Here is a 13239-nt window from a genome sequence, read left to right as displayed (position 1 = left end):
CCCGCGTGAAAATCAATGTGAGCCACCGCGGTTTCGTTACTAACCATTCTGAGAACGTGTTTCCCTCCCTTTCACCTTTCTCTCGCTTCTCTCTCCCTCTCCCTACAACCCTGTCGCGTAGAACTAGCCCAGATTCTCACTGAAATTTCATTTCCCGCCAAATATCTAGCCACCACTTTGTTACCCACAGTAGCCTCGCACGGGGCTAGCCTTGTTACTGACAAACTTCTATTCTTTGGAGAAAAGAGGAGCATTATTATTTAAGTAGATAGATTCATGGCGGTGACAAAGATTTTTCAAAAATATCTCGCACGGCTGAAGCAGAGCTATTACGCGTAGTAAAAAATAAATATTCCTTAATAAGATACTTTATATTTAAAAAAATCGATGCAATTAAAGATCCCGAAGAACAGCGTGAGTGAATTAAGAAGGAAGCCACTGAGCACCGTGGGCGAGCGATTAAAATTCTTAGAAATTCGAATCCGCCAAGATTAAAGTGGCAATTGCGAGATTTATAATGGCGATCTATGAGGTAATTTTGATAATTACTTAAAGGCGCCCCTGAGTTTCGCTACATTAACCCTCCCTGTGACTCCGTTCTATCGTAAATTAACGAGCTGAGCGTCCATTACTCGGGAGGGGGGGGGTGGTGGGGGAGGGGGACGTAGTGCACGCAACGTTTATTGCCTTATTTTACGGTGAAACGCCTCTTTGGTTTATTGTCACTCGATTAACTTGATTCTCGATACAGGCTGGGTCCGAACGCCGCTCTACAATTACAACGATGCAACGGGATTCTGCGAATTACGCGACCCCTGCTTTCAATCACGTCCGCGTTGCGTTTGTTTGCTAACAATTTCTGTGTAATTTATAGATGCGTCTCAGTTAATTGATGACGCCGCAGCAGTTGTTAGTTATGACGGCAATAATTGCACGGCTCTGCAACTGCCGCGGGAAGGGCTCAATGCACGTGACACGGCAAAGTTTGTTGAACTTCGTTGCAAAACAGAAACGATCGTCGCCATTAATTAATTTGTAAGTTGCGCGACGTTTTCGCCCATTTAGCGTCTCCGCCCACCTCGTTAAGAAACTCTGCGCAGTCAATTTTCCATTGCACCTACAGATTTCGATCGATGAAGGTGTGCCAATGAATTTGCGGCAATGTTTATCGTGACTGTGAGATCCGAGGTCAATTTCCTCGTTTCAAACGTGCTCCACAGGTTCAGGGATTGGGAAGTTGAAAAGGGACCACACATCCTGCGCGAACAGCTTTGTCGAGAAGAAAAACTGTGAAAGTTTTGGAGCGTGCAAAGCGAAGTCAGTAGGCGGACCCTTTTCCTACTGCAGAGTGTCACTGACCAAAAATTCAACAATTTCTTATGAGAAAACTCTTTTCTTGGGAAGATATGACCCTTCGAAAGTTCTTATCCTTCTATCCCGTAGAATAGATAGAAATAAAGAAAGGAATTTCATCTTTAATTCCGAAGTCACAAAACCAATACCAAAGCAGGTTTTATTTTTTATAATTGTGTCGATTCATATTCTGTGTCTAATTCCATGTGTATGCAGATATTACATCATTTTGAGCCACCACCACCAACTTCGTCATGGATCTGCAAAAATCGATCCAAAAGGAGCAAAGAGCTTGAAGGAAACTTTATGTAATTAAGGTGGTGCTTAACGCTATACAATGAAATATCATTCGCAAATTTCACTCATTTGTCCTTTGAAGGGGTAAAAAGCTGCTTGCGGAAGCACTTACTGTACTTCATCGATCAAACCTGACGGAATTTATGCACCCAATATCATACAAATGCTTTCCGAGTAAGTTCGATGCACTCTGCAGACTGTGCATATTGCATGCCCGATGCGTCAATATTGGGGCGTTCTTGGCAAATATTGCAGCTGAAATAACTCGACTGAAGACATGGAAATTGACAAGAGCCCCGATACCATCGACATTCGTTCCACGGCAGCGAAGAAGGACTGTCTAAAACGATGCGCGATCGATTCTTTCGCAAAAACTTCTACGACCAGCGTTTATTATATTAATAATTTCGACGGGAAAATGCATATCTCGCGTGTATGGACAGAAACGAGCTTAACTCTCATTCTAAGAATTACTAATCAGCTTGGTAAAAACAGCAATAGGGATTTTCCGAAATTTGCAATTTCTGTGCATTTTTTGAGGGCTCTGAATTAAATCAGAAAATTTGATGCCTAGTTCGTTCTTTTACGGTTTCGATAATAAAAATTTGTAAGATTTTCCTTTCAAAGAAATATTTAGAATAAAACGACTATAATGTACTGCTCTACGGTATTTTTTACCAAACATATAATTATATATACGTTAATTAAAAAATAAATGCTCAAGAAAAGGCATATGCAATCTTCTTAAAAATCGTATAAGAAGTAAATAAGACAGAGAAAAAAATTTTACATGCAACTTTAGAAAACTTATAACAGGGGCTAATTTATTGCGACATATTTTATTGACGATGAAGCTTGTCGCTTTGAATAGTCACTTCTTTACTGATTCTTAAATTTGAAACAATACGCCATCTTCTTCTAACTGATAACTGATAATTTACAACAATACCGAGCAATACGCATGTATTACGTTTTAATCATATCAGTACACAATGATTTACATTATTCCGTAAACGTATGTTCGAATTATTATACAGAAAGCCCGCAATTATAAAATTAATTACAACGAACGAACGAACTGTATAAAACAAACTGAAGCCGTCCATCGAAATAAGCGTCCCCGCCCCGCCCGCGATGCAATCGTTTTGATCGATCTGCTACGGCCAAACCGCGAGGTTAAAATTTTTAACGAAAATTTAAACACAGCTCGCCGATCGAACAGAGAAGCTTATAACTATTTTCACTGAAATTTGTTTGGACCGAACCGAACGCCACCGCCGCGGATTCCGGCGGGTGTGATTAAGAATTCAATTTGAAACGTGTCCCGCCGTTTTCCCACTATCCATCCGTCCCGCCGGCTCGATTTTATTTTTATTATCGCGTTATTCGTAGATACACCCCGTCCGCTCTCCTTTAATCTGTTTTTATCGCGGTGCGAAGCAATTACAAGTTCTCACGTTTGATCGATAAAAACACGTGCCCTTACACCCGTCCACCCTCTCACACCTCCCCCCCCTGTCTAGAGGGCTAAGGAGAGGAGAAAACTTGTTTCTCCATTCCTCCGGGATAACCGAGAGAAAGTTTGCGTAAGGCGTTCGCGGTTTCAAGATTTATCGCCAATTCGCCGTTTCCATCCCCCCGCCGATTCACCCCATGTTCCGCGACGCGTATCAATCACGAAGGGAAACCGACGGACGTCTGTTATCGCTATTATCAGCCCACCCCTCGCTTGTCCTGCCACTGTCTCTCGATCGTAGTCGAGAAGAATACGCTCACCGAGGAAGAAAATTGGAGATCAAACTTTATCCGGCGGAACGAGCTAACGCGCTCTTCTCCCCGGCACTGGTGCGTTTGTCGGTCGGACGCTGGCAGATAGAGATTCGGTTTAACCCTTAACGTCTACGCACACATAACAGTGACTACCGCGGACTATTGTCAACTGCTACTTCCCGAAACAGGGCCACCATAGGTTTTACCAATGACACTGGCGGCACTAAACCGTCGAGGAACTAGTATGCGCGCGTAAAACGTTTAATGTTTTCGCACACGAGATAGTTTTGTGGGACATGGCTGGCAAGTTGCGACATTTTTACTCGGCAGATATAGTGCTAGTTTAACCCTTCGTGGCCACACCTTTTTATAATCACAAGTTGGTCGCACGGGGTTCACTGTACCCCAGCGTCATTTTTTCGAGTTACCATTTTATGTATTTTTGAATCTTTTAACTTTTCAGTGATAATTTTACGTTCGTAATATTTATACAATCATGGTCTAATAGTCTTTTTCTAGAAATGTAAATTAATGAATTTTTATATGATAAAATTTGTAGTTGAAAATAAGCGATTTTCCACGGTTGTGGGAAAAAAGGGTTTTTTTAATTTTTTTTATATTTTTTTTCTTGCGATAAATCCCCTTTGGAAGTCGTAAAGACACGGCATTTTAAATCGAAAATTATTCTTGGGGTGCAATACACCCCGTGTGACCACGAAGGGTTAAAAATGATTGCAGACTGATGATGTGTGAATATATTCGAAATACCAAACGGGACCTACAAAAATGTGTTGTAGAGAGAGGCTTTTAACCCTCAGCACAGAAAGGTGATATGATCGAAGTTCACCCGAACTCTCCCAAACACTTTCGGACACACCGGGAAACTTGTAGACACTGGACACTAGGAAGTTAAAAGCCTTTAAATTTATCATTTTTTTTTTCTCGGTTACTACTTAACGCAAATAAATGAAACAAAAGAGGAAAAATAGATCTTACGTGTATTTTATTCCGAATTGTAAATCAATTACACGGGCATGGGGCGCGGGCACGCGAAATTGATTTTCAATTCAGAAAAACATACATATAGCTACAACTATTTTTCCTCTTTTGTTTCATTTATTTATAATAAGTAGTAACCGAGAAAAAAATGATTTTAATGGCTTTTACACCCATATTATCCTTAAAGGAGAGGGTAGAGATCTGAAATTTCACGGAATGGTGTTTCAGCTGAGGAACAATAGATAGCAAGCAATAACAATAAATTATATTAGTAGTATATGTTATTAGTAGTAGTATATGTTATTATGTAATAATATTATTAGTAAATGGAATTATGCAACATGTAATTAGTCGCAAAATGCAGACCGTTTTAGATTTGAAATGATTTCTATAAGATATATTTTGAATTCCCACCACTCGCAGCACTGTAATCTTATTTTATACTGAGTCGATAACGTTGGGTGTGACATGAAAATGGTAAAGGGCCTCGCGAGCCTCCCCTCCCCCAGCCTGTGACACAAACTTAGATCGCGTGATAGCGCAGGCGAGGTATAGGATAGACCTATCACCTAAAGCATTTTTCTGCCACTGGTTTGTGGGATCCCAGGACCACATTACCATTTTAGTGTCATTTGCAACCACAGACGAGGTATCGTCTGTGTTTGCAACATTACCGGCGAAGATCTGGAAACAGATTGTAACGCTACGCGTGGTAGGAATTAGAATTTAACACGGATAAAACTAGGTCATTCGAAACCCGCGATTTACAAATGATTCTGTTAGAGTAACAATTTAAAGATCGTTTTATGAACGTATTCCGTTCAACGACAGAGAAAGAAGGATCACAACAAAACAATAACACGTATGCTTTTGAACCTTGCGGTCCTATTCAAGTTTATTTAACGCAAAACAAATTTATTTAACATACAAATTTATATAAACAACATTATTTGTGGAAGACATGCTTTCGTGATGTAACGTGGAATACCTCGCAAAGGAATTGTAACTTGGTATATTTCAATAAGATGCTGAAGCAGAGAGGACTTTAAAAATTGTCAAAAACCCATCAGTTCGAGTAGCTCGCTGAAATATTCCAACTTGCACTTATCCTTCCACTGTACTCGTGTTCTGGGATCCGGTAGGAACGATCGAATAACATTTCAAGTTCCATATTTTATTCTTACAGTCTATCATAGTATTGCAAGTTAAAGGAAAATCTTATCCGACTAAAATATTGAACAATCGCAGCCATCGGCTAGGTTCTCACCGATTACCAGATCTCACCACGAGGAGGTTGCTGCGTTTGGAGACCCGTAGAGAGATAGATGGAATCAAAGTTCCATCGATCTCCCTGTACATGAAACCCTTAGCCTGCTAAACCAAAGAGATGGATGGAAACAATGTTCCATCGATCCCTTCGGTTTAAATACAGAATCTGGGGAACTGCCACATAACGTTGGGAATGACACGAAAATGTTAAGGGGGCTCGTGAGCCCCCCGAACGTGACACGACAATGCGTGATAGGTCTATCCTATACTTCGTCGATGATTAAACACAGATTAAAACGTTTAACCCAAATAATCGCCACTGCCAGTCAAAGATTTAAATAAGTATACATATGGAAGAACCTTACATCATATTCTATGTATAATTCAATCTAATTCAAAACAAATTTTTTCTTCCCGTTCCTATTTGCACGAAAAAGTTATATAGCATTCAGACATTTGTATATAGGTGTAATACAATGTCTGATACAATTTTGACATTCGACCCCTTTTAGATTTGGGCATCTGCCATCGGATCAGAATTGACTAGCGTCAAATGTTAACATTCGCAATGACGATGCGGATGTTCTTAGCGGAGCAGTTTGCCGCTTACAAGCCTCGAGCGCATACCTGTGCTTGCGACCGATAAAGTGTAGTTCACGTTCGGGATATTAGTGAAAAAATTTCGACTTCAAGCGCCGACTTCAGTGGTAGTTCCGTTCTTCACGTGCTAGAAGAATATATTTAATACGCGTTTAAGAATGATGTCGATATGTATATAATAACTAACAAATCCCCAATGTTAATTAACCGAGTGTTTAACTGACGTAAATTCCAACGAGCTCTCGTAAGATAAACTTAACGCAATCCCATTATCACGACTTCGTATTTCAATAATTAACAGTTTCTATCACAAAAGATGGTCGACAGCAATGTGGTGATATTGTAATATTAATTCTCTCGTAATAGAGCTATTCGAATTATTTATTCTTATCCTTACCATAGTTTCCTATTTACAGGAAATGATAGTCCCGTCGCGTCGTGCTTCGTACAATTCAAAGGTTGCATTGTTCCGTTGCTTTCGCGGGCGTTTAAATGGATTACAACGAAAAAACAAACCGCTTCGAGTTAGTTTTAACTGACTTAGACTTAGACTATAGTACCTATCGCATTAAAATCCGAACGGAAACGTTTCACAGCTCGGCCAATGTCGCGTGCTTCTTTTCAACGTATTTTTAGATCGCTCCCTCGATGAGCGTCTCGTGGCCGTCAGCAATCTCTTGGACACAATGACGCCGCGCACGTGTCGTTACACGACCCTTGCAGGCGAGCCGATATTTCAATCGCATCGATGACTCACGGATTGCAATAAAACAACTACAGACGAGAAATTGAATTTACGAAATAGAAAGCCAAATGAAGTATCCCACGCGAGCGTAACGTGTGCCGAAAGCTATTTACCCCTTTGTCGTTAAGGATTGAACGCTTGGTGACATGCAGTCTGCGGTGACCGTTGACCATGATTCATTAGTGTCGAACAGAAATTCTTCAAAATCAGTCTCTACGCGCGGAAAGTATGTTAAGGACAATAATTACCACCCAGACTAGAAGTGCGGATTGCAGTCTACTCAGAAACCTCGCATAAGTTCTATGTTTACTAAGACAGCAGTTATTTCAATGTCCAAAGTTATATTTAACGTGCCGGTGGATTCTGGCGCGACTCCCGTAACTACTCAGCATTATTTACGATGCATAGTCTGAAGAAACCACGCAGCCTATACTCCCAGACGACAATTCTCATGCCTTACCGACGACATTCCCTTCGCTACGTGATAACTGCTTAATTTTTCTGTACCCTGCGTAGACTAACATACGTGTTAATCATATAAATATTGTATTATGAAAGTCTGTGATCTGCTTTAGTATGTTGTTTTTACTATCGTGTATTTAAACTTGTAACGAATCTTTGAAGAAAGTAATATTATTCGCATCTATTTGCAGGGATGCAAAATGGACTTGAAATCGATGGTTCTCTTGTTGGACAACACATCGTGGACGAACCACGCATTGCATCTGTTATGTTAAACTAAGATGATTTATAGTATCACATATTCATTCCACTGTGCCTGAGGTATCGTAAGCAGCTTACAGTAAGAATTGCGCGTAAGATCGGCTGGATCTTGCACGTTTTCATTTGAATTTATTGCCAGGTTCCCTAAGGCGAAACTTATAATAACGATGAAAAGGAAGAAGCTACTATTTCTACGACAAAATTACCTTCATTGCAAAAGTAGTAAATATTGAACGAAAGGAAGATGACAGTGACGTATCAGTATCAAGTTGCCAATTCCACAAGCGGCGGATTCACGAGGCTGCTTTTTATGTGGAGAGGTTCACTTTACAAGCTCATCTATAGAGAACTCCTCCTGTTTCTAATCCTCTTCGGCGCACTATCTGCTATTTACCGACATTTACTTACTCCTACGCAAAAAAAGTTCGCAATTAAACAGTTATATATTCTCCGTTTGGTAGAGATTCCGTCACCAGTGCGGGGTGCAAGTATTTGAAATATGAATGAAATTCATAATCGATGATTTCTTTACTGTCTTAAGGGGTTACACCTGGATGGGCGGCCGAAAAGAGGCGAATATTTGTGAATTTTTTTTGAAGAACTGGAAGCGTATATTTTTACAAAACTTTTTGCGCTTAAAAGAGCAACATTTAAAGAACATTAAGTAACTTTTTCGTAGAAAAATATGTACGATTATAATGAAGTAACAACCGATATCCAAGAAGCATTTTTAAAAATTTGGTTTTGTGGTGAGTACTGCCATTCGGAACCTGATTATCTGAAATCAAGAAACAAAAATGGTTTCGTTAGTATATTAATGTATCTTCCAATTGACGGAGAGAATTTTCCAAAATATTAATTTAAAACAAAATGGCGGCTATTTAAATTTGAAATCCTGATCTTTTCGTGCAAAAATCACGCGAAAAAATCAGGATTTCAACTTTAAATAGCCGCCATTTTGTTTCAAATATATGTTTCCGCTTTTTCAAAAAAAAATTCACAAACATTCGCCTCTTTTCGGCCGTCTGACTAGGTATAACCCCTTAAGGGGGTAGGTTACCCTCAACAGCCCAAAATCATGCCCTTCTTCGAACGCACATTCTGAAGTAATAAATGAATATATAGATAATTTTTGCTTTACTTTATAAGCGTCATTTCGTTAACTTTAATGCGCAAAAAGAAAATTTTAAATATATTTATAGGAAAAAAGTTGTAAATATAAATGTGAGAGCATGTACGCCATGCACCGTTTGATGGTGAACACGATTCCGGACAGGTGAATTACCTAAAACAAAGTAAAGGCATTTTTATAATCTGTAAGACAGTATCCATCTTATGCAGGAAGCAAAATTTTGTTAAACAAATTAATACGATTTTTATGTTGATGTTTCTGATTTTTTCATTTTTTTGTAGGAAAAATATTTTTTATCTTTTTTTAAGAATTTATATTGAAAATGTGCTCCCAATACATGGAGGGGAATAGTTTCCTGCAGCTCCCTGTAAATTTTCATTCAAATCGTTCGAGCGGTTTTCGAGATTTTATATTCACCGTTTTGGAAAACGTAGTTTCTGGGAAATCGCGTTTAAAGTTGGACATCGTTATTTAATCTCATGTGCAGGCTCGGACATTTTTTACTGTAATTCCTTCATTTTTTAGAATCTCGAGACCCGGTTCCGCTTAAAATACGTAGAAAAAATGTAGCTAGCGGAATATGCAAACATGCTAAAAATCAATTTTCGAAAATTTTGAGGGTAACCTACCCTCTTAATGGCACAAATGTATTATAATTTTAAGAGAAACATATTCTCGTTATATTGGGCCCGTCACTGGTTGTCAGTTAATGAAAAGGAAGAGAACTTTACTAAGAATCGTTTTACTCACTTTTTAGGGAATTCGAGCAGATTGTTATTTACTGCGACAATTTCATTAATTTAATTCCATTAAGTTTCGTTCTGGGCTTCTATGTGTCCTACGTTGCTCACAGGTGGTGGCAACAATACCAAGCGATACCTTGGCCCGACAAGTGAGTCTCAAGAATAAACTTCTGAACTATTGATACATTTCATACGAATATTCTTCCACAGAGTGATGCATTTAATTGCGTTATATGTTACGGGGAATGATGAATATAGTCGTATGCTTCGAAGGGCGCTCATGCGTTATTTGAATCTGTCTTTAATACTCGTCCTACGGTCGATCAGTTCAGCGGTGAAAAAACGATTTCCAACCCTCGATCATGTTGTTGATTCTGGTAAACTATTTATGTCTCATCGTCAAACTAGAAACGGACCTTTCCATTGCCACGACTAGAAAAGTTTTTCTCTAACATGAATTTACTAATTTTAACCCATAGCACGCGCTCGAGTAGGATGCGCACTTTGCATTTGCTTACATTGAAGAATGTTAGAGTGACAAAACAAGAACTACGGTAAATCGATGGTGGCAATGATAAAACAAACGTCTCAGCAGTGAGACTAGAAAATATAGTCATCTAGTTGCGATACAAAGAATACTTTGACCAAGATGAATACATTTCTGGCCAGTTACACCTTAAACACATTGGGTATACTTTAATTCTAATCTTTTTTCATTATTTTTGTTATATATGTCTTTATAAAAATCGGACGTAATTCTATATATTAACAAGCAAAGTAAAGTTGCACTTGAATTTTCATTGATAAGGGAGTATCTGAAATATTTCATAAGATTTATGGATACGTGATTATTAAACAATCTGTAATAGCTTAACGCGCGCATTTCTAATTTAGAACGTGTCATAGAGTTTAGAATAATAATTAAAGTAGAAGATTCCAAAATTAAGAAATAACTGAACTAACAAATTTATGCATTTCATTAAATCTGTGTTAATTGTTTCCCTTAAAAAAAATTGTGCACTATTAGACTAACTGTTAGACTAATTGCTCTTTTAAATATCGCACAAAGTCTACATAAATACATAAATCCTATGAAATTTATTTATCTTCGAACGTGATTAAACATTAATATTACAGTCTCTAAGTAACAGATAACTAATAAAGTAATATATCACAGGATTTATGACATCATTGGAATTGGAATTGTTTCTGGCAGTACCAAGCTCGGAATTCAACACGTATTGGATCCCTTGCACATGGTTTATCAATCTTCTAAAAGAGGCGCGTCAAAATCGCAGGATTCCAGATCCTCAGGGACTCAAGTTAGTTATGGAGGTACATGTCATATGAAACGAGTCTCGTGTTATTTGGTATTAATTAATAAAGGAAGCCAAGCAGGAGTTATTACACGCTTAACAATTGTTACAGGAATTTAGTGAGTTTCGCACGAAATGCGGCCTCTTGTGGAGCTTCGACTGGATATGTATCCCATTAGTCTATACGCAAGTTGTGACATTAGCCACGTACAGTTTCTTCGCTGTTGCTTTGGTAGCCCGACAATACATCGATGGTAATGAAAAGCAATTCCAACTGGAGATCGATACCTACATACCTGTTTTTACCATTCTGCAGTTCTTCTTCTTCATGGGGTTATTAAAGGTACTTGCAATTTGTGACCAAAGTCTAAATTTTTCTTTCAATAATAAAGCGTGTGCGAGTTAAAACTTGGATCATCTTTTAATAGGTAGCTGAACAATTAATTAATCCCTTTGGTGATGATGACGAAGACTTTGAGTTGAACTGGATAATTGATCGTCATACTAAGGTGATTAGACATATCGAATTCCCAAGACTATATTAATAACACATTATTTCTTAAATGTGTTACAGGTATCGTATCTTGGGGTGGACACTCTCATGAACAGGTGTCCGCCACTGGTCAAAGACATTTACTTCGACGACGAGAATCTGATTCTACCATACACAGAAGCAGCAGCCGCGTATAAGAAGAAAACATACCGCGGTAGCGTGGCAAAAATGACGTTAGTATACTTAAACATCCTTTTGTTATTAGCTTCGATCCATTTTATGAGATACTGTATAGGTTCTCGTATTTACAGCGTCCCTGAGGAGAAGCAAACCATGTTTTTACCAGATATAGAAGAAGATGAGGAAGATCTGAAACCCTCTCTTCATACGTCGAACATGAGTCTGGCTACTCACGCTGACAGCCCATCGTGTGAAAGGCGGTAAGATCTTAATACATATTGTCGCGCAGCTTTCCTCTGCATAAAGAGGTCAAGGTGTGCGTTGCGAGAAAGTATTTTCTCTTAGGGTTTAAGAAATATTGAAGCTTTGAAACAACATTAGCACAAAGTACTTGGATAGCACTCGCGCAATGAAACTTTATTAAGTTAGGCTCGTTTGTTTCAGCCAGATCAGTCTACGCGCTGAAACACCTACAAAGACTGATCAAAACTCTCCTGAGACAGTTTTACAATTCGATATTCAAGAAACACCGCCAGACCAGCGGTCAAGTACCATCACGGAAGCTATGAAGAAGTTTTCACACCTAGGAAAATATTCAACACAGCGTATCGATCAGAATCGAAAGCCATTTTTTACATTAACGAAGAGCCCCAAGGTGATTCTAGAGCCTTGGCCGAGCGCGACTAACTTATCGGGTCCTACGAGGCGCTTCATCGATACACCAGTGGTTTATAGCGGCGACCCAAATCCTTGGAAGGAATATACTCACAGAGTCTGGCGTCGACCCTCGTTGGACCAGCTAACTCCAGATCAGCTTCTGGAAGTGGGAGGGGAGCATTGTGATTTTGAAGATGTGCACATGCCTGGTACTTTCAGTGCGAGCACAAGTGATAGCCCTCGCTCGGACACCTGTCACTGTCACTGTCGTTATACCGATGCGTATCATTTAAAGCCGCCAGAAGCAAACTTACCAGTTACAGAAAAAGTGACGCTTAAAAGCGGAAGCCCCAAGTTCCTTGTTAGAAGGCATAAATCAATGGGAACTAGCAAAAAGAAAGGTGTTCAATGGCAACAGACCATGAAGGCGCATCGAAGCAAAACGATAGACGATGAATCACCTATCGAAGAGATATTCCCTCAGACGAGGAGCTCGCCAAACTTGAAGCATCTGGACGACGATGTAGAGGATACAAAAGCAGATGTATTCGATGATGAAACAAATTCTGCCAAGAAAGAATGAGTCTTTAAACCGAGAATGAATGAATAAGAAGTAAGAATCGTATTCTTTTGTTATTCGATGACACAATACTGTCATATATTTCGTAAGAACCATGCTAATTATTTATATATATTGCAATATTACCGTGCTAAGTATAATGACACTTAGGAACGAATAAATTTGTTAATATTCTTCGATGTCGATTAAGCTGTATTTTTGTGACATCAGATAGTAAAATTACTAATACTTTTTATAGTCGAATTAGAGCATTAAGTACTCAAAGTAATCGGATTAAAAGAGAGAAACATAATAAACAAGGAATAGTAAAGATGTTTCAACTGTTTGCATCCGATTGCAAAAAACAATCCGGATTGTCGTAACCAATTGTTTATTACAATCA

At 38.9% G+C, this 13239-nt stretch overlaps 1 protein-coding gene and 1 long non-coding RNA gene across 7 annotated transcripts; one reads left to right on the top strand and one right to left on the bottom strand.

The window, feature by feature from the left end:
* Positions 1 to 5296: 5296 nt before the first annotated feature.
* LOC143368566 (uncharacterized) lies at positions 5297 to 6889 on the bottom strand. The gene is made up of 2 exons (XR_013085253.1): positions 6686 to 6889; positions 5297 to 6415 (listed from the first exon to the last, which is right to left on the bottom strand). It is a non-coding gene; the product is annotated as an uncharacterized LOC143368566 (long non-coding RNA).
* On the top strand, positions 6237 to 13170 carry LOC143368564 (bestrophin-4). 6 transcript variants are annotated; one of them, XM_076811408.1, is made up of 11 exons: positions 6237 to 6395; positions 7687 to 7816; positions 7896 to 8179; positions 9646 to 9780; positions 9842 to 10008; positions 10809 to 10966; positions 11060 to 11290; positions 11376 to 11456; positions 11522 to 11673; positions 11752 to 11880; positions 12065 to 13170. In XM_076811408.1, the coding sequence occupies exons 3-11, from the start codon at positions 8001 to 8003 to the stop codon at positions 12858 to 12860; spliced, it is 2028 nt and encodes a 675-aa protein (XP_076667523.1). In that variant the 5' UTR covers positions 6237 to 6395; positions 7687 to 7816; positions 7896 to 8000; the 3' UTR covers positions 12861 to 13170. The 6 variants fall into 6 exon arrangements, with proteins under 6 accessions (XP_076667523.1, XP_076667524.1, XP_076667528.1 ...); XM_076811409.1 differs by having other exon boundaries at positions 6265 to 6392; XM_076811413.1 differs by lacking the exon at positions 6237 to 6395 and adding an exon at positions 6601 to 6619.
* The last annotated feature ends 69 nt before the right edge of the window (positions 13171 to 13239 follow it).

The sequence above is a fragment of the Andrena cerasifolii genome, chromosome 4 (genome assembly GCF_050908995.1).
Source record: "Andrena cerasifolii isolate SP2316 chromosome 4, iyAndCera1_principal, whole genome shotgun sequence".
Taxonomy (NCBI): domain Eukaryota; kingdom Metazoa; phylum Arthropoda; class Insecta; order Hymenoptera; family Andrenidae; genus Andrena; species Andrena cerasifolii.
Note: the sequence above shows the minus strand (reverse complement) of the source record. Positions and strands in the feature narration are given on the sequence as shown.

Bases quoted from the DNA above. Each gene is read 5' to 3' on its own strand.
- LOC143368564 (XM_076811408.1), top strand. From the start codon at position 8,001: ATGACAGTGACGTATCAGTATCAAGTTGCCAATTCCACAAGCGGCGGA. The intron at 8,180-9,645 runs GTTCGCAATTAA...CTCACTTTTTAG, and splicing joins CTTACTCCTACGCAAAAAAA to GGAATTCGAGCAGATTGTTA. The intron at 11,881-12,064 runs GTAAGATCTTAA...CGTTTGTTTCAG, and splicing joins AGCCCATCGTGTGAAAGGCG to CCAGATCAGTCTACGCGCTG.